The 24,990-nt window shown below is 46.2% G+C and overlaps 2 protein-coding genes across 2 annotated transcripts in view; one reads left to right on the plus strand and one right to left on the minus strand.

Annotated features, from left to right (window-relative positions):
• The first annotated feature begins 7,795 nt into the window (after window positions 1-7,795).
• TAF4B (TATA-box binding protein associated factor 4b) overlaps window positions 7,796-24,990 on the plus strand; it is a 248,083-nt gene continuing 230,888 nt past the window's right edge. Inside the window, exons 1-2 of the mRNA XM_069731234.1 lie at window positions 7,796-8,198; window positions 17,205-17,344. Of these exons, the coding sequence (XP_069587335.1) occupies window positions 7,937-8,198; window positions 17,205-17,344 (402 nt within the window). The 5' untranslated portion in view covers window positions 7,796-7,936. The remainder of the gene's footprint in view (window positions 8,199-17,204; window positions 17,345-24,990) is intronic.
• Window positions 19,792-21,902, minus strand: LOC138642769 (uncharacterized). The gene is made up of 6 exons (XM_069731235.1): window positions 21,801-21,902; window positions 21,644-21,718; window positions 21,406-21,516; window positions 21,114-21,315; window positions 20,861-21,020; window positions 19,792-20,755 (listed from the first exon to the last, which is right to left on the minus strand). The coding sequence occupies exons 1-6, from the start codon at window positions 21,843-21,845 to the stop codon at window positions 19,840-19,842; spliced, it is 1,509 nt and encodes a 502-aa protein (XP_069587336.1). The 5' UTR covers window positions 21,846-21,902; the 3' UTR covers window positions 19,792-19,839.

Raw genomic sequence — 24,990 nt, forward strand, 5'->3', positions numbered from 1 at the left:
TATCGTTAACGATATCGTTATGTGTGAAGGTACCTTTACATCGGGGGCTTATCTACAGCATTACAGAATGTTATAGATAAGCCCCTGATGACGGTGAGCTTACCTCACCATCGATTTTGGGGGTGACAGGTTCCCTTTAAATGAACCTTTGACTGCCATGAAAGCTGATGAAAGATAGGATAGGATAGGAGGAGAGTGTTAGGTGTGAAAAGCATAGATATGTCAATCAGCATGCAGTAAATTGGAAGTATGATTCATTGAATTAAAGTCAGGAAAAAAGTAGCAGCGGACCAGGTAGAATAGGGGGAGAGAGGTACATGGATTCAGGGGTGCAGTGGGTATCCCAGGTTAGCAGACATTTCAAAACGTACCAGGTAGAATAGGGGGAGAGCATGTCAATTCTTTGTGCGGATTCTGCAGCGTTTAATTACACCTGCTCCATAATAGGAATCCGCAGGTGTAAAAACGCAGGAGAAATCCGCACAAAAACCGAACTAAGGCTATGTGCACACGTTGCGGATTAGGCTTAGGAATTTCTGGTGCGGATTCTGCCTCTCCTGGCAGAAAACGCACCTGCGGATTTGTCGCGTTTTTTGTGCGGTTCCGCAGCGTTTTTTGTGCGGTTTTGCTGCGGTTTTCTTGCGGATTTGTAGCGTTTTTTGTGCGGTTTTCTTGCGGATTTGCTGCGTTTTTTACCTCTGCGGTTTTCTATAATGGAATGGGTACAAAAACGCTGCAGATTCACAAAATAGAAGTGACATGCTACTTCTTTTAAACCGCAGAGTTTCCGCAGCAGATTTTCCGCAAAGTGTGCACAGCATTTTTTTTTTCTCATTGATTTACATTGTACTGTAAATCAATTGCGGATCTGTAGCATTTCTGCACTGCAAAAAACGCTGCGGATCCGCAGAGAATCCGCAACGTGTGCACATACCCTTACAGTACAATGTAAATCAATGAGAAAAAAAAATGCTGTGCACACTTTGCGGAAAATCTGCTGCGGAAACGCTGCGGTTTAAAAGAAGTAGCATCTCACTTCTTTTTGTGAATCTGCAGGGTTTTTGTACCCATTCCATTATAGAAAACCGCAGGGGTAAAAAACGTAGCAAATCCGCAAGAATCCGCAGCAAAGACGCACAAAAAACGCTGCGGAACCGCACAAAAAATGCAACAAATCCGCAGGTGCGTTTTCTGCCAGGAGAGGCAGAATCCGCACCAGAAATTCTTAAGCCTCATCCGCAACGTGTGCACATAACCTAAATCCGCAGGTAAAACACGCGGAAAAATCCGCAATGGAATCCTCAACGTGTGCACATAGATAGCCTAAGGGTATGTGCACATGTAGCGGATTCGCAGCGTTTTCTGAGGTGCAGAAACGCTGGAGATCCGCAATTGATTTACAGTACAATGTAAATCAATGAGAAAAAAATATATTGTGCACACTTTGCGGAAAATCCGCTGCGGTTTAAAAGAAGTAGCATGTCACTTCTTTTTTGTGAATCTGCAGCGTTTTTGTACCCATTCCATTAGGCTAAGTTCATACTTTGCAGATTCCACTGCGGATTTTTCCGCAGTGGAATTCCAAAATCCGCAGTGAAAACCTGTTGCGGTTTTTACTGCGGATTTATCGCGGTTTTTACTGTGGATTCTTATGCGGGATTTCATCTGCAGTTTCCTATTGGAGCAGGTGAAAATCCACAGAAAAGAAGTGACATGCTGCGGAATGTAATCCGCAGCGTTTCCACGCGTTTTTTCCGCAGCATGTGCACAGCGTTTTTTGTTTCCCATAGGTTTACATTGTACTGTAAACTCATGGGAAACTGCTGCAGATCCGCAGCGGTAAAATCCGCAAAGTGTGAACATAGCCTTATAGAAAACTGCAGGGGTAAAAACCGCAGCAAATCCGCAAGAAAACCGCAGCAAAACACACAAAAAACGCTGCAGAACCGCAGGTGCGTTTTCTGCCAGGAGAGACAGTATCCGCACCAAAAATTCCTAAGCCTAATCCGCAACGTGTGCACATAGCCTAAATGTAGTGGACAACCTCTTTAACCCCTTCCCGACCTTTGACGCATACGCTGCGTCATGAAAGTCGGTGCCATTCCGACCCATGACGCAGCATATGCGTCATGGAAAGATCGCGTCCCTGCAGGCCGGGTGAAAGGGTTAACTCCCATTTCACCCGATCTGCAGGGACAGGGGGAGTGGTAGTTTAGCCCAGGGGGGGTGGCTTCACCCCCTCGTGGCTACGATCGCTCTGATTGGCTGTTGAAAGTGAAACTGCCAATCAGAGCGATTTGTAATATTTCACCTAAAAAAATGGTGAAATATTACAATCCAGCCATGGCCGATGCTGCAATATCATCGGCCATGGCTGGACACACTAATGTGCACCCACTCCACTCCTCCGATCTCCCCCCCAGCCCCCCGATCTGCGGTCTGCTCCCCTCGGTCCTGTGCTCCGCTCCCCCGTCCTCCTGCCCGCTCCCCTCGTGCTCCAATCACACCCCCCGTGCTCCAATCAAACCCCCCTGCACTCCGATCCCCCCCCGCACAGCGATCCCCCCCCCCGCACAGCGATCCACCCGCCCGCACAGCGATCCCCCACTCCGTGCTTCAATCCACCCCCCCGTGTTCCGGTCCACCCCCCCGTGCTCCGACGCCCCCCCCCGTGCCCTGATCTCCCCCCCCCTTATACTTACCTGGCCTCCCGGGGACCGTCCGTCTTCTTTCCTGGGCGCCGCTATCTTCCAAAATGGCAGGCGCATGTGCAGTGCGCCCGCCGAATCTGCCGGCCGGCAGATTCGTTCCAGAGTGAATTTTGATCACTGAGATAGGTTATATCTCAGTGATCAAAATAAAAAAAAAAAGTAAATGACCCCCCCCCCTTTGTCACCCCCATAGGTAGGGACAATAAAAAAAATATATATATTTTTTTTTCCACTAAGGTTGGGGTAAGAACTAGGGTTAGGGTTAGGGGTAGGGTTAGGGGTAGGGTTAGGGTTAGGGGTAGGGTTAGGGGTAGGGTTAGGGGTAGGGTTAGGGGTAGGGTTAGGGGTAGGGTTAGGGTTTCGGTATGTGCACACGTATTCTGTTCCTCTGCGGATTTTTCCGCTGCGGATTTGATAAATCCGCAGTGCTAAACCGCTGCGGATTTATGGCGGCTTTACCGCGTTTTTTCTGCGCATTTCAATGCGGTTTTACAACAGCGATTTTCTATTTGAGCAGTTGTAAAACCGCTGCGGAATCCGCAGAAAGAAATGACATGCTGCGGAATGTAAACCGCTGCGTTTCCGTGCAGTTTTTCCGCAGCATGTGTACAGCGATTTTTGTTTTCCATAGGTTTACATTGAACTGTAAACTCATGGGAAACTGCTGCGGATCCGCAGCGTTTTCTGCAGCGTGTGCACATACCTTTAGAATTAGGCTATGTGCACACGGTGCGGATTGGCCGCTGCGGATCCGCAGCAGTGTTCCATCAGGTTTACAGTACCATGTAAACATATGGAAAGCCAAATCCGCTGTGCCCATGGTGCGGAAAATACCGCGCGGGAACGCTGCGTTGTATTTTCCGCAGCATGTCAATTCTTTGTGCGGATTCCGCAGCGTTTTACACCTGTTCCTCAATAGGAATCCGCAGGTGAAATCCGGACAAAAAAACACTGGAAATCCGCGGTAAATCCGCAGGTAAAACGCAGTGCCTTTTACCCGCGGATTTTTCAAAAATGGTGCTGAAAAATCTCATACGAATCCGCAACGTTGGCACATAGCCTTAGGGCTAGGGTTGGGTTGGAATTAGGGTTGTAGTTAGGGTTAGGGGTGTGTTGGGGTTAGGGTTGTGATTAGGGTTACGGCTACAGTTGGGATAAGGGTTAGGGGTGTGTTGGAGTTAGAATTGAGGGGTTTCCACTGTTTAGGCACATCAGGGGGTCTCCAAACGCAACATGGCGCCACCATTAATTCCAGCCAATCTTGTATTCAAAAAGTCAAATGGTGCTCCCTCACTTCCGAGCCCCGACGTGTGCCCAAACAGTGGTTTACCCCCACATATGGGGTACCAGCATACTCAGGACAAACTGCGCAACAATTACTGGGGTCCAATTTCTCCTGTTACCCTTGAGAAAATAAAAAAATGCTTGCTAAAACATCATTTTTGAGGAAAGAAAAATGATTTTTTTTCTTCACGGCTCTGCGTTGTAAACGTCTGTGAAGCACTTGGGGGTTCAAAGTGCTCACCACATATCTAGATAAGTTCCTTGGGGGGTCTAGTTTCTAAAATGGGGTCACTTGTGGGGGGTTTCTACTGTTTAGGCACACCAGGGGCTCTGCAAACGCAACGTGACGCCCCCAGAGCATTCCATCAAAGTCTGCATTTCAAAACGTTACTACTTCAATTCCGAGCCCCGGCATGTGCCCAAACAGTAGTTTACCCCCACATATGGGGTATCACCGTACTCAGGAGAAACTGGACAACAAATATTGGGGTCAAATTTCTCCTGTTACCCTTAGGAAAATTAAAAAATTCTGGGCTAAATAATTATTTTTGAGGAAAGAAAACGTATTTATTATTTTCACGGCTCTGCATTATAAACTTCTATGAAGCACTTGGGGGTTCAAAGTGCTCACCTCACATCTAGATAAGTTCCTTTCGGGGTCTAGTTTCCAAAATGAGGTCACTTGTGGGGGGTTTCTACTGTTAAGCCACATCAGGGGCTCTGCAAACGCAACGTGACGCCCACAGAGCATTCCATCAAAGTCTGCATTTCAAAATGTCACTACTTCACTTCCGAGCCCCGGCATGTGCCCAAACAGTGGTTTACCCCCACATATGGGGTATCAGCGTACTCAGGAGAAACTGGACAACAAATATTGGGGTCAAATTTCTCCTGTTACCCTTAGGAAAATTAAAAAATTCTGGGCTAAATAATTATTTTTGAGGAAAGAAAACGTATTTATTATTTTCACGGCTCTGCATTATAAACTTCTATGAAGCACTTGGGGGTTCAAAGTGCTCACCACACATCTAGATAAGTTCCTTTCGGGGTCTAGTTTCCAAAATGGGGTCACTTGTGGGGGGTTTCTACTGTTAAGCCACATCAGGGGCTCTGCAAACGCAACGTGACGCCCACAGAGCATTCCATCAAAGTCTGCATTTCAAAATGTCACTACTTCACTTCCGAGCCCCGGCATGTGCCCAAACAGTGGTTTACCCCCACATATGGGGTATCAGCGTACTCAGGAGAAACTGGACAACAACTTTTGGGGTCAAATTTCTCCTGTTACCCTTTGTAAAATAAAAAATTGCAGGCTAAAAGATCATTTTTGAGAAAATAATTTTTTTTTTTATTTTCATGGCTCTGCGTTATAAACTTCTGTGAAGCACTTGGGGGTTCAAAGTCCTCACCACACATCTAGATTAGTTCCTTTGGGGGTCTAGTTTCCAAAATGGGATCATTTCTGGGGGATCTCCAATGTTTAGGCACACAGGGGCTCTCCAAACGTGACATGGTGTCCGCTAATGATTGGAGCTAATTTTCCATTTAAAAAGCCAAATGGCGTGCCATCCCTTCCGAGCCCTGCCGTGCGACCAAACAGTGGTTTACCCCCACATATGGGGTATCAGCGTACTCGGGACAAACTGGACAACAATATTTGGGGTCCAATTTCTCCTATTAGCCTTGGCAAAATAGAAAATTCCAGGCTAAAAAATCATTTTTGAGGAAAGAAAAATTATTTTTTATTTTCATGGCTCTGCGTTATAAACTTCTGTGAAGCACCTGGGGGTTTAAAGTGCTCAATATGCATCTAGATAAGTTCTTTGGGGGGGTCTAGTTTCCAAAATGGGGTCACTTGTGGGGGAGCTCCAATGCATAGGCACACAGGGGCTCTCCAAACGCGACATGGTGTCCGCTAACAATTGGAGCTAATTTTCCATTCAAAAAGTAAAATGGCGCGCCTTCCCTTCCGAGCCCTGCCGTGTGCCCAAACAGTGGTTTACCCCCACATATGAGGTATCGGCGTACTCGGGAGAAATTGCCCAACACATTTTAGGATCCATTTTATCCTACTGCCCATGTGAAAATGAAAAAATTGAGGCGAAAAGAATTTTTTTGTGAAAAAAAAATACTTTTTCATTTTTACAGATCAATTTGTGAAGCACCTGAGGGTTTAAAGTGCTCACTAGGCATCTAAATAAGTTCCTTGGGGGGTCTAGTTTCCAAAATGGGGTCACTTGTGGGGGAGCGCCAATGTTTAGGCACACAGGAGCTCTCCAAACGCGACATGGTTTCCGCTAACGATGGAAATAATTTTTCATTCAAAAAGTCAAATGGCGCTCCTTCCCTTCCGAGCCTTACCATGTGCCCAAACAGTGGTTTACCCCCACATATGAGGTATCGGCGTACTCAGGAGAAATTGCCCAACACATTTTAGGATCCATTTTATCCTGTTGCCCATGTGAAAATGAAAAAATTGAGGCTAAAAGAATTTTTTTGTGAAAAAAAAGTACTTTTTCATTTTTACGGATCAATTTGTGAAGCACCTGGGGGTTCAAAGTGCTCACTATGCATCTAGATAAGTTCCTTGGGGCGTCTAGTTTCCAAAATGGGGTCACTTGTGGGGGAGCTCCAATTTTTAGGCACACGGGGGCTCTCCAAACGTGACATGGTGTCCGCTAAAGAGTGGAGCCAATTTTTGATTCAAAAAGTCAAATGGCGCTCCTTCCCTTCCAAGCCCTGCCGTGCGCCCAAACAGTGGTTTACCCCCACATATGAGGTATCAGCGTACTCAGGACAAATTGCACAACAACTTTCGTCGTTCAGTTTCTCCTTTTACCATTGGGAAAATAAAAAAATTGTTGCTAAAAGATAATTTTTGTGACTAAAAAGTTAAATGTTCATTTTTTCCTTCCATGTTGCTTCTGCTGCTGTGAAGCACCTGAAGGGTTAATAAACTTCTTGAATGTGGTTTTGAGTACCTTGAGGGGTGCAGTTTTTAGAATGGTGTCACTTTTGGGTATTTTCAGCCATATAGACCCCTCAAACTGACTTCAAATGTGAGGTGGTCCCTAAAAAAATGGTTTTGTAAATTTCGTTGTAAAAATGACAAATCGCTGGTCAAATTTTAACCCTTATAACTTCCTAACAAAAAAAAAATTGTTTCCAAAATTGTGCTGATGTAAAGTAAACATGTGGGAAATGTTATTTATTAACTATTTTGTGTCACATATCTCTATGGTTTAACAGAATAAAAATTCAAAATGTGAAAATTGCGAAATTTTCAAAATTTTCGCCAAATTTCCGTTTTTATCACAAATAAACGCAGAATTTATTGATCTAAATTTACCACTAACATGAAGCCCAATATGTCACGAAAAAACAGTCTCAGAACCGCTAGGATCCGTTGAAGCGTTCCTGAGGTATTACCTCATAAAGGGACACTGGTCAGAATTGCAAAAAACGGCAAGGTCTTTAAGGTCAAAATAGGCTGGGTCATGAAGGGGTTAATGTGGCTGTGCCTGCACAGTGTGCGCCTGTGGCCCCTCCAGATGGTGTGGAGTCCTCAGCACCGGAGTGTGTGATCACAGCATTGCGCATGTTACCGTGAAAAAGAGACCTGCATCTCCCGCTTCTGCAGGGGGCTAGGGGCACACTGACTGTGGGGGTCATAACCTTACACTCGGTGTGCCGGCACACGCCTCACTACACGGCGGAATCACCGCGCGTCACTCTGGCGGCCCCGCCCTGCCGGCACTTTACCTCACCTCAGAGCCGGCGCCGGCCCCACCACATGGCGAGCTGCTTATAAGCATGGCTGCCGCGCTCTGCGGAGGGAGCGTCCCGGGATGGGCAGCCGTGTGTGACTGTGCCGGCTCTGTATACACCACACTGACACTGTGAAGCACACTACTACCACAGACCGCCGTGCCCTGTATGCCATGAGCGCCAGCCAAGCCTCTACCAGCGCCACAGCTGCGGGGAGCCGTGGGCTGGCACCGGTGCTTGCCGGCAGTTACAGCGCTGTGCCTGTTACCGCTAAGCCCCCCGATAATGCCGGGCTGGCGCCGGCGGCGCCCGCGGCTGTCTGCACCCTGGTGAGGAAAGTGACAGGTGCTCCAAAGATGACAGCGCCGCCAGCTGCCCCCCTCAGAGCGGCTCCGGCCGCCATCCAGCTACCGGCCAACTTCCAGATCCCCCCTGGTGAGTACTGCCGGCTGTGCTCCACTGCCGGCCCTCATTACAGCGGCTGGAGGAGATTGTACAGGGCACCAGCTGTCCGGTCCCAGCTAGGAAAGCAGGAAGGATCTCACTTTTGTGTCCCACCATTCACTAATATGGAGGACTTGGTGTATTTTTGGGTTACAGCGCCCTATATTATGTTTATGCACTATTGCCATTGAGTTACTGCAGGGTATTTGCTCATTTTGTCTTGGCTTTTTCTGTTTAGTGGCCAGTGTGAACAAAGCTGAACAATGTGTGAACAAGGTACACGCTGCCTGCACACCGGCGGACATTCCTCTTCATTGCTTTATGCCATGGACAGAAACCTGAAGAATAAGGGTATGTGCACACGTCAGGATTTTTTCCTGACAAAATCTGGAGAATTCTGCCAGAAATCCGCGTGCTTTTTTCGCGCGGATTTTTCCGGAATGTCCATTTTAATAGGAAATCCGCAGAAAACCCGCAAAAAGATAGAGCATGTCCGGATTTTTTGCGGTATGCGTTTTTTTTGCGGGAAAAAAGGCTAACATATGCACAAAAAATGCGGAGTACATTATAAAGGATAGGATGCATAATGTTAGCGTTTTTTTAGCGGATTTATAGCGTTTTTTATGGCGAAATTCCGCAAAAAAAACCGCTAAAAATCCGGACGTGTGCACATACCCTCAAAGCGTCCACGTAACCACGTGGCGTTTAAGGCCACAGTCAGTATTTGGTCAGTGTTATACCTCCGTATCTGAAAGCCCAAACCAGGAGTGGTGATAAATACAGAAGTGGTGACGGGTTTCCATTATACTTTTCTTCTGAGCGTATGCTTCCACGGTCAGTAATCGGCAGCATGTGTCCACTCCGTCCAAAGTGCTGCCGACTTTTGAACACAGGTGAATCTGGTTGTGTTCACTGAACTGTGCGGATTCACCATTGTGTGGGTGAGATTTATCTTGCGGAGACTGAGCGTCTCCACAAGATAAATAGACATGCTGCGGTCTGGAAACGTGCGCCGCATGTCCGTCTCTGCGGGTCATCCGCTGACGTCTGTGCACACTTAGTGTATATGGGATTTCTTAAAATCCCATCCCCTATGCTGTAAGATTTGGACGCTGCGGATGTACACAGCGTTCAACACGCAGTGTTTACTGACCATGGAAACATACCCTGATTGTTCCTCTCCTGATTTTGGCTTACACATACTGAGGTAAAAAGTGAGCAACTACTGAACGTGGCCTAAGGGCTTATACTCACTTGTGCGAGACTCAGATGAGCTTAGCACTGCAATACCCCGGCGCTGCTACCGGCACAGAGGAGCGGAGTCTGCGGCTGCATGTATTCCTATGTTTCCGCACGCTCCGATCTCCATGCCGGGTGCAGAGCCGGGTTTTAATCATGCGAGACTCATCTGAGTTGCTCGCAAGTGAGAAGAAGCCCTAAGTCGATGCACACTCCCCACCAATCATGTCGGCAGATGCTTTGTTAGGCCGGCGTCACACTCGGCATAAGACAATACGGTCCGTATATTACGGCCGTAATACGCAGAAAAGTCCCCAAAATAGTGGTCCGTAGCTCCTCCGTAGGCAGGGTGTGTCAGCGTATTTTGCGCATGGCATCCTCCGTATGTAATCCGTATGGCATCCGTACTGCGTGTTTTTCTCGCAGGCTTGCAAAACCGACATACGGACATACAAGGGATCCATGTGTTAAAAAAAAAACATATACTGTATGTGTATGTATATGTATGTGTATATGTGTGTGTGTGTATATATATATATATATATATATATATATATATATATATATATATATATATATATATATATATATATATATATATATATATTTATTTCCAGGTCACCACCTGACAGCACACTGGAGGACGTCCTTCTTATCCTTGATGGGACAGGAAGCACGAGAGGTTAAAAGGACCCTCCCCCCTACCACCCTTCAGTGTTTTTCCTGTCCCATCATGGATAGGAACGGACGGGAGGATCTACCGTTCTTTGCGGGGGGGATGTGGATCGGGGGGGCTCTGCCTCACCCTTCCCTCCATGAGACACCTGCTGGCTGACACCCGCCCGAGGGTCCCTCGGCCTATCAGTGTAGCGCTGCTCCTGGTAAGGGGATCGCTTCTCCCTGGCGGGGGCTCTCGATCTCTCCGTCGCGTCCACTGGTGCGAGCGATCCCAGCGGCGGCCTCTGCAGATGCCGGCGTCTCCATGCGGCCGCTGGGGGAACCAGATCCTCGCCGCACCTTCCTCTCTTTTCGGCCGCGCGTCACTTCCGGTTGGCGGCTGAGGGGGACGGACGGCGTCTCTGCAACAGGAAGTGCAGAGGAAGAGCGGTGGAGAGCGCGGGAGCGCTGTTTTGAACAGAGGAACAGAATAAAAAGGTATGGTGCAGGGGCAGTAGCGATCTCTAGAGCATCATGGAGGACGCAGCTAGAGCAGAGGGGCAGGAGTCGGCAGCGCTAGTAAGTAGGGAAGCCCTGAAAAAAAAAAAAAAGAGGAACGCTAGTTTTTGCTATATATATATATATATATTGTTTTATAGGCAGCCTCCTTGTCCGAGAAATCGGTAAAGAAGCCCGGTAGGAATAAGAAGTGTCCTATCTGTGCGGTTAAGCTAAAGGATTCCTGGCAGAAACCCCTATGTGAAGCATGCACCTGCAAAATCATAGGAGAGGAACAGGCGTCTCTTATGACAAATATGAGAGCCATGATAAGGGAGGAAGTTCAGGCTTCAGTTTCAAGTCTGGTACTCCCTCAAGTCTCGCCTTCACCTTCTGAGAGGCCAAGGAAAAGGCCGAGGGTCGATTACTCCACTGAAGACTCATCATCCTGTGGATCGGAGGTAGAGGAGGAAGATGAGAGTAGAGATCCTCCAGAGAAAGGGAGAAGATATTTGTTCTCTGCGCAGACACAGGAGAACTGTTGGAAGCAGTGCGGCATACCATGCAAATCGAGGAGCCTCAGCCGTCTTGTTCTGTTCAGGATGAGATGTTTGGGGGCTTGCGCTCACAGACCTCTACAGTCTTCCCTGTAAACTCCCATATCAGATCCATGATTCTGGAGGAATGGGAGGAAGCCGAGAAAAGACTGACTATCCCTAAGGACTTCAGACTTCGCTTACCATTTGATCCAGACGAAGTCAAAGAGTGGGTCGATATACCAAAAATAGACATACCTTTGGCTAAAGTATCCAAAAGGACTGCAATTCCTTTTAAAGACTCTTCCAATCTAAAAGAGCCCATGGACAGGAAGGCAGACGGCCTTTTAAAAAGGGCCTGGGAGAGTTCTTCGGCGATCATTGGGGCTAATATTGCAGCGACATCAGTGGCCCGCTCCATGGACCTTTGGTTAGATGATCTTCAAGATCAACTGATAGCCAAGACTCCCAGGGAAACTATCCTGAAATCCCTACCTTTGCTAAAGTTAGCAACCACCTTTTTGGCAGACGCATCTGCAGAGTCTGTTAGGTTTACGGCTAGGGGTCAATCCCTATCTAATACAGCCCGAAGAGCTATTTGGCTCAAAAGCTGGTCGGGTGACATGCATTCTAAAAACAAATTATGTGCTATACCCTTTTCCAGGGGCAGGGTCTTCGGACCAGTCCTCGACGATATTTTAGAAAAAGCCGCAGACGTAAAGAAAGGGTTTCCAGAAGAAAAGCCTAAAAAATTCCAGCCCTTTCGGAGACCCCGCTATAATCAAAAACCCAATTACAGGGGTAAGGGAAAACAGGGTAGATGGAGCTACCAGAAAGGAGGGGATAACAGGCCTAAAAACAAAGAAGCGAGCTACTCGGGACCAGGGTCTAGCTACCGCAGGAAATGACGCCATCAGAGTAGGGGGTCGTCTGGCCGAATTCCTGGGAGGATGGAGGGAGATTACAAGAAGTCCATGGGTCTTACAGATAGTATCCCAGGGGTACAAAATAGAATTTACATCCCTTCCTCCCGAAAGATTCATGGTGTCCAGCTCCCATCTAAAATTATCATCCCCCATGTGGTCAGGTATTCAAGACCTTTTAAAAATGGCGGCTATTGTTCCGGTACCCCCTCGGGAAGAGTGCAGGGGTCACTACTCCAATCTCTTCACGATAACAAAACCGTCGGGAGAATCAAGGACAATTATAAATTTGAAACATCTGAACAATTGGGTCCTTTACAAAAGGTTCAAGATGGAGTCGATTCGGTCTACCATCCTTCTGTTGGGAAAATACATGGTAATGTGCACTCTAGATTTAAAGAGTGCATATTACCATGTACCCATTTATCTAGGTCATCAGAGGTTCCTGCGGTTCAGGGTAAACTTGGAAGGAAAGATCTACCATTTCCAATTCCGCTGTCTCCCCTTCGGCATGGCTTCCGCTCCCAGGGTTTTTACAAAACTTATGGTGGAAGTAGTCGCTTTCCTGAGGAATCAGGATATAATGGTGATTCCCTACTTAGACGACTTTTTAATAGCGGCAGACTCAGAAGTCCAGCTCAGGATCAACTGTCAGTCCCTCATCTCAACACTAGAGAATCTGGGATGGATTATAAATTGGGAGAAATCAGATCTAATTCCAAAACCCAGAATAAAATTCTTGGGAGTCATGCTCGATTCACAAGCAAGAATGTCCTTTCTTCCAGAAGACAGGCTAGAAGGTATAATAAAGAAGATCCGTCACTTCTCTCGAGGCCGAAATACGATAAGAGACGGGATGAAAATACTAGGTCTGATGACGGCCTGTATCCCTTGCGTAAGATGGAGCCAGTTTCATTCTCGACAGCTTCAGCAGGGAGTTCTGAGGAGCTGGAACAGAAGGCAGAACTCACTGAACCGGACCCTGAACCTTACTTCTCAGGTCAAAAGATCTCTGGTGTGGTGGACCCTTTCCAGAAACTTCCGACTGGGGGTGCCATGGCTTCAAACACCGAGCGTATCAGTTACAACAGATGCCAGTCAGCTCGGTTGGGGAGGTCATGTACAAGGAAGATATTTTCAAGGTCGCTGGGAAAGGAAAGACAGCAACCAGTCATCGAACCACAGAGAACTACATGCGGTTTGGGAGGTCTTAACGGCGGCGCAGCATCTGCTGCAGAACAAACACGTGAAGGTCTTCTCAGACAACACGACAACGGTAGCCTTTCTGCGGCATCACGGGGGTCCAAGACATCTTGCGTTACAGGACCTGGCGGAACAGATATTCAGGTGGGCAGAAAGGTCGGTTCTGTCAATCTCGGCGGTCCACCTGGAGGGTTCCAAGAACCAGTTGGCAGATTTCCTCAGCAGGAAAAGCGTATCCCCCACGGAGTGGGAACTGAACAACGAGGTGTTCAGAGATCTGTGTCAACGTTGGGGAAAGCCGACGGTGGACCTATTTGCTACAAAAGGAAATGCAATGGTCAAGATCTTCTACTCCCTAAACCCTTGGGAAAATCCTGCCGCGATCGATGCTTTCTCACAACCCTGGAACCGCGGGTTTCTGTATTCATTCCCTCCTCTAGCAATGATCCCGAGGACGCTCAGGAAGATCTGCGAGGACGAGGCCAAAGTCATCCTCATAGCTCCTCACTGGCCGAAACGAAGTTGGTTTCCATTGTTAAGGAAACTGTCAGTGGAAAAACCCCTCCTGTTACCAGAAAGAGAGGATCTTCTTCTACAGGGTCCAGTTCTACACCAGAATCCAAGAGCACTTCAGCTGGCGGCCTGGATCCTGAACGGAAGGTCTTGAGGGCAAAAGGGCTTTCAGATGACGTCTTTTCTACCCTTCAAGCCAGCAGGAAGCCGGTGACATCGGCTATCTATACAAAAATATGGAAGCGATTCTGTGGGTTTTTTGCGGAGAGACGACAGTTGATACTGACCATCCGAATATCCCCAAAATTCTTGACTTTCTGCAGTCAGGGTTTCAAAAAGGTCTTAGACCGAGTACATTAAGGGTCCAAATAGCGGCCCTGAGTGTATTCTTCGATTCTTCCCTATCCGCCCATCCCTGGATTAGTCGTTTCTCTAGAGCAGTCCAGAGATTAAAACCATTGATTAGAGGATCAGTCCCGCCGTGGGATCTGAACTTAGTTCTAAATTTCATATGTGAACAGGCGTGGGATGTAACAGGGGATATAGAAATCAACAAACTTTCCCTTAAAACCGCATTTTTAGTTGCGATCACGTCGGCTAAAAGATTGGGGGAGCCACAGGCTCTATCGGTGCAGAATCCATATTTGCAGATCTTCGAGGATAAATTAGTACTTAGACTCGATCCGGCTTTTCTCCCTAAGGTCGTTTCAGATACTAATATGAATCAGGAGATTGTTTTACCGTCGTTTTGCCAGTTCCCTAAAAACCAAAAGGAAAGATTTTACCACAACTTAGATGTAAGAGACACGGTACTTAGGTACCTTGATTTATTTAGACCCTGGAGACGGGACAACAATTTGTTCGTCCAGTTCAGGGTTCCAAATAAAGGGAAAACAGCGTCTAAAGCGATCATCGCACGGTGGATAAAATCCACAATCAGTTTAGCTTATAAAGCTAGAGGGCAAAATTCCCCGGTCAACATCAAAGCCCATTCATCTAGGGCCATGGCCACGTCATGGGCAGAGAAAGGAGGGGCAACGGCAGATCAGATCTGCAGAGCTACATCATGGTCTAGCCTTAGTACCTTTTCTAAACACTATAAGTTAGATGTAGTGTCACCTCAGTTGGCTTTCGGTAGAAAGGTACTTCAAGCAGTGGTCCCTCCCTAAATACCAGTCTACTTTGGTATTTCTCCAGTGTGCTGTCAGGTGGTGACCTGGAAAACGGTAATTAGACCTACTGGTAATTGTATTTCCAGGAATCCATCCTGACAGCACTATTAGTTCCCTCCCTAATGTATGATCTTTATACTCATGTGATGTAACATTTGTATGATTGATTATTTTGTTGGAATAAACCTTTGTTTTTGCATCCATCCAGATGTGTTACTTTGGAAAAGCACTGAAGGGTGGTAGGGGGAGGGTCCTTTTAACCTCTCGTGTTTCCTGTCCCATCAAGGATAAGAAGGACGTCCTCAAGTGTGCTGTCAGGATGGATTCCTGGAAATACAATTACCAGTAGGTCTAATTACTGTTTTCATACAGCGCGAGATGGCTTTAAAGCCGGTAATTCAATTGCCGGCTTTTGCTATCTCCTTCCTAAACCCGACATGATATGAGACATGGTTTACATACAGTAAACCATCTCATATCCCCATTTTTTTTTGCATATTCCACACTACTAATGTTAGTAGTGTGTATATGCAAAATTTTGCCGCTCTAGCTATTAAATTAAAGGGTTAAATGGCGGAAAAAATTGGCGTGGGCTCCCGCGCAATTTTCTCCGCCAGAGTAGTAAAGCCAGTGACTGAGGGCAGATATTAATAGCCTAGAGAGGGTCCACGGTTATTGCCCCCCCCCCCCTGGCTAAAAACATCTGCCCCCAGCCACCCCAGAAAAGGCACATCTGTAAGATGCGCCTATTCTGGCACTTGGCCACTCTCTTCCCATTCCTGTGTAACGGTGGGATATGGGGTAATGAAGGGTTAATGCCACCTTGCTATTGTAAGGTGACATTAAGCCAAATTAATAATGGAGAGGCGTCAATTATGACACCTATCCATTATTAATCCAATAGTAGTAAAGGGTTAAAAAAAACACAAACACATTATTAAAAAGTATTTTAATGAAATAAACACAACGGTTGTTGTAATATTTTATTGTACGCTCAATCCACCTGAAGACCCTCGTTCTGTAACAAAGAAAAAATAATAAACCAACAATATTCATACCTTCCGAAGATCTGTAACGTCCCACGATGTAAATCCATCTGAAGGGGTTAAAATATTTTACAGCCAGGAGCTCTGCTAATGCAGCCGTGCTCCTGGCTGCAAAACCCCCGGGAATGAAGGTAAAGTAGGTCAATGACCTATATTTACCTTCATTCGCGGTGAGGCGCCCTCTGCTGGTTGTCCTCATATGAACTCGAGCCTGGGAGCTTTCTAGGAAAGTTCCCACGCTCGAGGAACAACCAGCAGAGGGCGCCTCACTAGGTAAATATAGGTCATTGACCTACTTTACCTTCATTCCCCGGGGTTTTGCAGCCACGAGCACCGCTGCATTAGCAGAGCTCCTGGCTGTAAAATATTTTAACCCCTTCAGATGGATTTACATCGTGGCGTATTTGCTGCGGATTGGACGCTGCGTACAGTAGTAGCGTCCAGGTGTTACAGCATAGTGGAGGGGATTTTATGAAATCCCATATCCACTATGTGTACAAAAACACAGGTGGCAAAACTGCGTATACACACAGGTGGGTGTCTTTCTAGACCACAGCCTGTCTATGTTGTGGAGACACTCAGGCCATGGCCTCAGTCTCCGCAAAATAAATAGCACCGTTCTATGTAAAGGATGTGGTGATTCCGCATGGTTCAATTAACACATGCAAATACGCCACTTGGAAACATACCCTAAGGGTATGTGCACACGTTCAGGTTTTTTTGCCTTTTTTTTCGTGATAAAAACGCATTAAAAACGCAGACATATGCATCCTATCATTTAGAATGCATTCTGCAATTTTTGTGCACATGATGCGTTTTTTTTTCTGCGAAAAAACGCATCGCGGTAAAAAAAGCTATTCTATGCATTGGGAAAAAACGCACAAAAAAAAGCGTAAAAACGCTAAAAACGCATGCGGTTTTCTGGCAGAAATGTCCGGTTTTTGTCAGGAAATTTCTGCAAGAAATCCTGACGTAACCTGAACGTGTGCACATACCCTTGGTGCCATTGTTGCTTGTGTTGGTGTCTCATAGTGCTTATTCATGAAGATCTTCTTTAGATGTCCTTATAGATTTCCAAGGGGATGTAATCTGCAGGCATTGGTAGATATACCACACATTAGCATCCTGCAGTGCTCAGGAAAGGTGGGGCTTTGGGGCACATTTTGCATTCATTATTTGCACTGTATTGACTGTGTTTTCTTGTCTGCAGGTACTGTTCTTATAAAGAGTAGCAATGGGCAGCTTATGCTGGTCTCCCAACAAGCTTTGGCACGAGCTCAGGCTCAGGGACAAAATTCAAGACCACCTATGTCTTCTAGTGCTGCCACCGTACAGATCTACAATATACAGGTAGCCTTGGGGACACATATAATACAATCATATGCCACCTTTGCAACGTTGAGTGGAACTGTTTTTTGTTATTTTTCATGGATTGTCACAGTAACCCCAAAGATTTAAAGGGTGATTCCAATCTTCATAGAGGGGTATTATCAGATAGTTCTTGTGAAGACAATCTGTTTTGCAATTTACTATTAATTAAAATTTACAACCGTTCTTGCGATATTAACACTTTTTCTTACAATCTGACACCACGGCAGACTTTAAGGTTAAGGGTAAGGCTACTTTCACACTAGCGTTAACTGCAATCCGTCCCAAAAACGTCTTTTTCCCGAAAAAACGGATGCGTCAAAAAACTGCAAAACGTATGCAACGAATACAGCATTTCGACGGATCCGTCGCAAAACCGTCGCAAATCCGATAAACGGTTCCGTTGAAATGCTGGATGCGTTGCATACGTTTTTTCCATCCGTTGCATACGTTTTTACGACGGATCCGTTTTTAAAATGGGAGGCACCAAAATTTGATTGGCTACTGGAAACTAGGGAAATCTATATACTGACTGTATTTACAGCACATCTTTGAGGGTTTTAGTTTAGTGGCAATGATGGATGGTGTAATTGGGAGGATTTCGAGTTTGGTTACTGAAGTTATATTTGAGACGAATCGCCTGGATATCATAGTGCGGGAGAAGGAGGCGGCAGCAGAAAGACGGATGATGCAACGGAGAAGGCGACGATTCTGGATACATCCAATCAATGAGCTGCGGATGACCAGGGGTGTCCAGTCCACTCTCTATCTGGAGTTGCGGTGCAACCCCCAAAAATTCTTTAGTTATGTACGGATGAGGATGGAACATTTCGATTATTTGGTTGGAAAAATAGAGGATGTCATCCAAAGGCAGGACACAAGGATGAGGCTTGCCATCACACCGGCGGAGCGGCTCATGGTGACACTGCGGTAAGCATTTTTTCTTTATGTCATTGCTCATATTGAATGTGAGTACATGCTGCAGAGAATACTGCGCTGACACATTGCGCCGCATTTACTGTAGCATGTCATTTGTTGGTTTATGTGAGGCCATTCCACTTGTTTTTTTTTCTTGTGTCATTGGTCATATTGAATGTTATTACATGCTGCAGAGAATACTGCGCTGACACATTGCGCCGCATTTACTGTAGCATGTAATTTGTTGGTTTATTTGAGGCCATTCCACTTGTTTTTCTTGGTTGATGGTCTGTGCAATTTTTTTTTTAAATTTTTTTTTTTATTTTTCCCTGCAGCTTCCTAGCTACGGGTGAGTCTTTGACTTCACTCCATTTCCAATTCCGGCTGGGGATTTCCACTATTGGCGGAATTGTGAAGGACACATGTCGTGCGATTTGGAACACTTTTCAGCCGGAGTATATCCCACAACCAACAATGGAAATCTGGATGAGAAGTTCCGAACAATTTGAGCGAATGTGTAATTTTCCAAATTGTGTTGGTGCTGTGGACGGCAAACACATTAGGATTGCAAAACCGGCAGGAACAGGATCAGAGTACTATAACTATAAAAAATACTTCTCAATTGTACTCATGGCTATTGCTGACGCCAACTGCCGATTCCTTGCTGTGGATATAGGAGCGTATGGCCGGTCCAACGACTCCCAAGTGTTTAAAAACTCTCCGATGGGTCGCTGCCTGTATGGAGATACATACAATTTCCCGCCAGCAAGACCGCTCCCAGGAACCAGTGAACCAGCCTTGCCCTATGTGTGTGTAGGTGATGAAGCCTTTCAACTGTCGCCGCACCTACTGAAACCATACAGCAGCCGTGAATTACACCGCACCAAGCGGGTATTTAATTACCGTCTTACCAGAGCAAGAAGAGTGGTAGAGTGCTCTTTCGGTATTTTGACGGCAAAGTGGAGAGTTCTGCTGACGGCAATAAAACTGGATACAAAAACTGTAGACGATGTTGTCAAGGCATGTGTGGTGCTCCATAATTTTGTTATTTCAAAGGAGCCCGTTACCTTGGATGACGAACAATTGGAGACATCCTTGTGGGATTACCGAAGTGCCTCTGTTCGCTCCACCGGTTCTGTTACTAGGATGAGGGAACAGTTTGCTGAATATTTTTTGTCACCTGTTGGGCGGATTCCATGGCAAGACATAATTGTGTGACTTTTTTTTAATTTTTTTTCTTTTTTTTTTCCAAAATTTTTTGGTAGCAACTGCCACAAAAAAAAAAAAAAAAAAAAAGAGTGTGTGTGGTTTGCTTGCTAATATAATATAAAACCATTTTGTTAAACCTTGAAAACGTCTGGTGTTTCTTTTCACTTAACCTTTCATATTTACCTTAATTAATGAACACACACACACAGTAGATTGTAAACCAGAATTATGTTTATTTCAAAAAATATATTTTTTGTGGGTAATTTTCCCACACAATTTTTTTTTTTGGTAATTTAAAGAACCTTTTTTTTTTTTGGCAAAAAAAAAATATGTACAAGTACATTCCAGGTTCACAGGTCCTGGTATTGTTGGGTGGAGTAACTATGGGAGGAGGGGCTGGAAGGTTGGACCACGTCGGTAGGTGGGATTGGGGAAACCCTACCTGTTGCGTCTGTAGTGGAAGGGGGGGGGAAAACAGGAGGCTGACCAGAGTGGTGTTGTGTTGGGGTAGGTGGAAAACTTACTGGGGAAGTAAAGCTGGGCAAAGATGAAGAAAACACGGGTGAATACATTTGGGTTGTGGGCCGGGTTGGGTATTGGTACTGATGTTGATATTGAGAGTGATGTGGATATTGGGACTGGCGGTGATATTGTGGGGCATGGTGTTGAAATTGGGACTGGGATGTGTGGGGAGGTGTGGGGGTAGATTGGGGTTCGTTAATTACCTTCAGCAGAGCGTTATGGCAGCTATTCATTACCCGCATCTGCTGATCAAAAGAAAGCTTTTCCATGCTCCTGAGCATGGACTGAAAAAAAAGATTGGCTGGAGCTTGACTTACATCTAAATGCAGTCTATCCAAGCGACTGCTGATTTCATGGTGGTTTTCACTCATGCGTGATTGCATCATGCTGAAACCAGCAGTCACTTGTTCTCCCAAAATTTTAAATGAATTTTGGAAGCCTGCATTTAGATGCAAGAACTCAGGAGCATAGCTCCTTTCCTGACCCCTCTGACGCTGCCGCCATGAACCTACCGGTGGTGTAGAGGTGGCAGGGTCAGAGGGGTGGGGTAAAGGGAACGCTATCTGTTGACCATCAGATGCGAGTAAGGAAGGCTGCACTCCACTGGTAGAGGCGGATGAAGTGGAGGGGACAGAGGGGTGAGAGGTGTGGGGCCTACCGACGTGGTCCCCGGTGGCGGACTCAGGAGGGATCGCTTCAGAGGGTGCAGAGGTAGATGCAGGCGCACGGTGGCTGGAGTAGGTGCTGTGAAAGAAAAAAAAATAAGTTAATATATTGATATGAAAAAGGCCGGACTGAAACAAAAGTTTTGTGATTAGACAGGTTCTTACTGTGATGTTGAATACTTACACTCTACTCAGCATGGTTTCCCTCAGGAAGGAGAGGTTCGGGCCATATCTGTACCTCCTCTTCTTCCTTGCTGCTGAGCCACTCGGGGCCTGCATCTCCTCGTTAAACTCCCTCTTAAAGCGATCCCTCAATGACCGCCACCGCTTCCTAACCTTGGTACCTGTGAAGACAGGAATGAAGAAAAAAAAAAAAATATTCGTAAATGCAAGACATTACATTCAGCTCAAAACATCACTGAAAAGTGAATACTTACATAGTTTGCTCTGCTGCTGTGGAAGAAGGTCCTCCCACCTCGCAAAGATGTTCCGGCATACTTCCAACCAGAGCCGACGGGTGACACTGGTATCAGCATGCCTGCGGTCAGCCATGTTCCACAGTGGCTCCCGTTCACGAACCTCCTCGATGAGGGCTTCAATATCGATATCTGAATCGTATTCGGGAGCACACTGTGAAGCCTGTTAGAACAAAAAAAAAAGAAAGAATTAAAAATTAGTAGACTGAAAGCAAAAAATTAACAATTGAAGCCCCACAAAAAACCGACTCACTGATGGCCGACCGCGGCGTCGAGTCCGCCGACTCTGGGAGCGCCTGGGAGAACCTTCATGCTGTGCTGGACGTTCAGCAGCACCAGCAGCAGCAGCAGCAGCAGCAGGAGACTGAAATAAAGGATAAAAAAATTAGCTTTAATGTATGTATATGTTTTCTGTGTTACGTTATATATGAAATTCTGTTTTGTGTACGGTGCAGTGTGATGTGTGAAGCAAGTGTTTCACCACTACTTACACTTGGTTCCTCCTCCACTTCGATGTCTCCACCCGTCTCGGTCCCTTCCGACAGCTCCTCATCGGATTCTGATTCCTGTTGAAACATAATAAATGCATGTAGTGACTCAAAATGATGTAAATTTTAAAAAAAAAAAAAAAAAATTTTTTTTACTTACCGATACCTGCTGTTGCTGTGGAGGAGGGCTGCCGGAAGAGGACATTGTGTGGCTGTGGTCCAGGTGGCTGTGGTCCAGGTGGCTGTGGTCCAGGTGGCTGTGGTCCAGGTGGCTGTGGTCCTGGTAGGTCTGTAAGTTAAAAGACACTTGCAATCTGCTCTACACATTGAAGTAGCAGATTTGGAGTCTTCAAAACTTACTTTTCAGATTTTCTGGATGCGGGCCAGGTGGCTGTGGTCCAGGTGGCTGTGGTCCAGGTGGCTGTGGTCCAGGTGGCTGTGGTCAAGGTGGCTGTGGTCAAGGTGGCTGTGGTCCTGGTAGGTCTGTAAGTTAAAAGACACTTGCAATCTGCTCTACACATTGAAGTAGCAGATTTGGGGTCTTCAAAACTTACTTTTCAGATTTTCTGGATGTGGGCCAGGTGGCTGTGGTCCAGGTGGCTGTGGTCCAGGTGGCTGTGGTCAAGGTGGCTGTGGTCCTGGTAGGTCTGTAAGTTAAAAGACACTTGCAATCTGCTCTACACATTGAAGTAGCAGATTTGGGGTCTTCAAAACTTACTTTTCAGATTTTCTGGATGTGGGCCAGGTGGCTGTGGTCCAGGTGGCTTATGCCGGTCAGTGTGGTCCCTACTCTATCTGCAATATAATAAGTATAATGGATTGAAAGTTAGACCAAAGCAGAAATAGGTAATGTTTACCACTAAACACCATGTTAAAATGAGAAAAATATGTGAACACCCAAACCCAAAAACTGGTGCACGTTATACCATTCTTTTCCATGTCCCAAAAACAAAAAAAGGTAAACTGTGAGACACCTTTAAAAATATTTTTATGTTTTAAAAAAAAAAAAAATTACCTCCCCGAAATAAAATTTCAAAGGATAACCTTTATTAAAAAATGACCACTCAAACAACTCTGTATTGCATGTGTAACCATTGGTACATACACCTGATTTAAATTTACCTTTAAGAAATTATACTACGGACAATTTTTTAAGAAACATTTTATTAATATATAATTTATTTCTTTTTTTTTTTTTTTTAAATCACAATGGAGAAGAAATGCTCTTTATTTTAAAATACAAGTACATCGAATGGGAATGGTTAAGTAAATTTAAAAAAAAAAAATATAACCTCAAGCTGCAGACCATTAGACTTTGCAATAATACATCCATTTTAATAAACAAAAAAAAAAAAAAGGTGCACAAAACACTATACTAAAGGTACTGTCACACTAGACGATATCGCTAGCGATCTGTGACGTTGCAGCGTCCTCACTAGCGATATCGTCCAGTGTGACAGGCAGCAGCGATCAGGCCCCTGCTGTGCTGTCGCTGGTCGGGGAATAAAGTCCAGAACTTTATTTGGTCGCTGGACTCCCCGCAGACATCGCTGAATCGGCGTGTGTGACACCGATTCAGCGATGTCTTTGCTGGTAACCAGGGTAAACATCGGGTAACTAAGCGCAGGGCCGCGCTTAGTAACCCGATGTTTACCCTGGTTACCAGCGTAAAAAAACAAACAGTACATACTTACATTCAGCTGTCTGTCCCCTGCCGTCTGGTTCCTGCACTGAATGCTGGCCGTAAAGTGAAAGCAGAGCACAGCCACAGCGGTGAGTCATCGCTGTGTGACTCACCGCTGTGCTGTGCTTTCACTTTCACTTTCCGGCCAGCAGTCAGTGCAGGAACCAGACGGCAGGGGACAGACAGCTGAATGTAAGTATGTACTGTTTGTTTTTTTACGCTGGTAACCAGGGTAAACATCGGGTTACTAAGCGCGGCCCTGCGCTTAGTTACCCGATGTTTACCCTGGTTTACCGGGGACCTCTGGATCGTTGGTCGCTGGAGAGCGGTCTTTGTGACAGCTCTCCAGCGACCAAACAGCGACGCTGCAGCGATCCGGATCGTTGTCGGTATCGCTGCAGCGTCGCTAAGTGTGACGGTACCTTAAAGGTACCGTCACACTGAACGATATCGCTAGCAAACCGTGACGTTGCAGCGTCCTGGTTAGCGATATCGTTCAGTTTGACACACAGCGGCGATCAGAATCCTGCTGTGATGTCATTGGTCGCTGCAGAAAGTCCAGAACTTTATTTCGTTGCTGGACTTTATGTAGACATCGCTGAATCGCCGTGTGTGACGCCAATTAAGCGATTTGTTCACTGGTAACTAGGGTAAACATCAGGTTACTAAGCGCGGCTCTGCACTTATTAACCCGATGTTTACCCTGGTTAACAGTGTAAAAGTAAGAAAAAACACAAACACTTCATACTTATGTTCCGCTGTCTGTCCCTCGGCGTTCTGCTTCTCTGCCCTGTATAAGCACAGCGGCCGGAAAGCAGAGTGGTGACGTCACCGCTCTGCTCTGCTTTACGGCTGGCTGGCGCTCACAATGCAGAGAAGCACAGCACGGGGACAGACAGCGGATATTTTTTTTTTTACCTTTTTTTTTTTTTTACTTTTACACTGGTAACCATGGTAAACATCGGGTTACTAAGCGCGGCTATGCACTTAGTAACCCCATGTTTACCCTGGTTACTGGCATCGTTGGTTGCTGGAGAGCTGTCTGTGTAACAGCTCTCCAGCGACCAAACAGCGACGCTGCAGTGATCCGGATTATTGTCGGTATTGCTGCAGCGTCACTCAGTGTGACGGTACCTTAATTAGTAAATACATCAAAAATCAATATTAACCAATATGGCATTGACAAATGCACATGCAACCAACAAGACGCACACAAACATACCTGCAAGCCAAGTCATAACGCAAGCATAACACATGAACAGTCGCAATATTGACGAAGGCATAATAAGGTGCAGGCACGTGAACACATACATAGAAAAGCACACAGCAGTACAAAAATAAACACACACACCCACACACACACACACACACGGCCATCAGTCCTCCGGCTGGAGCTTGATATCTTCACAGTGGCAGGCCTCACGGTGGATCTGGACTGTAGCATGGCAATGGCTGTTGCAGGATGACGGCAGGCCTCAGGTTGGATTCAGGTTTTATAAGCTCTTGCTATAGTCAGTACGTCATACACAAATGCGCACACACACACACACACAAATGGCAATATACTCACACTGTTGTAGTGTGTCTGGTCCTTGCTGCCAGGCTGGGCTCTTGGTGTCCGGCTGGGCTCTTGGTGTCCGGCAGGGCTCTTGGGGTCCAGGCTGGG

The sequence above is a fragment of the Ranitomeya imitator genome, chromosome 6, assembly GCF_032444005.1.
Source record: "Ranitomeya imitator isolate aRanImi1 chromosome 6, aRanImi1.pri, whole genome shotgun sequence".
NCBI classification, from domain to species: domain Eukaryota; kingdom Metazoa; phylum Chordata; class Amphibia; order Anura; family Dendrobatidae; genus Ranitomeya; species Ranitomeya imitator.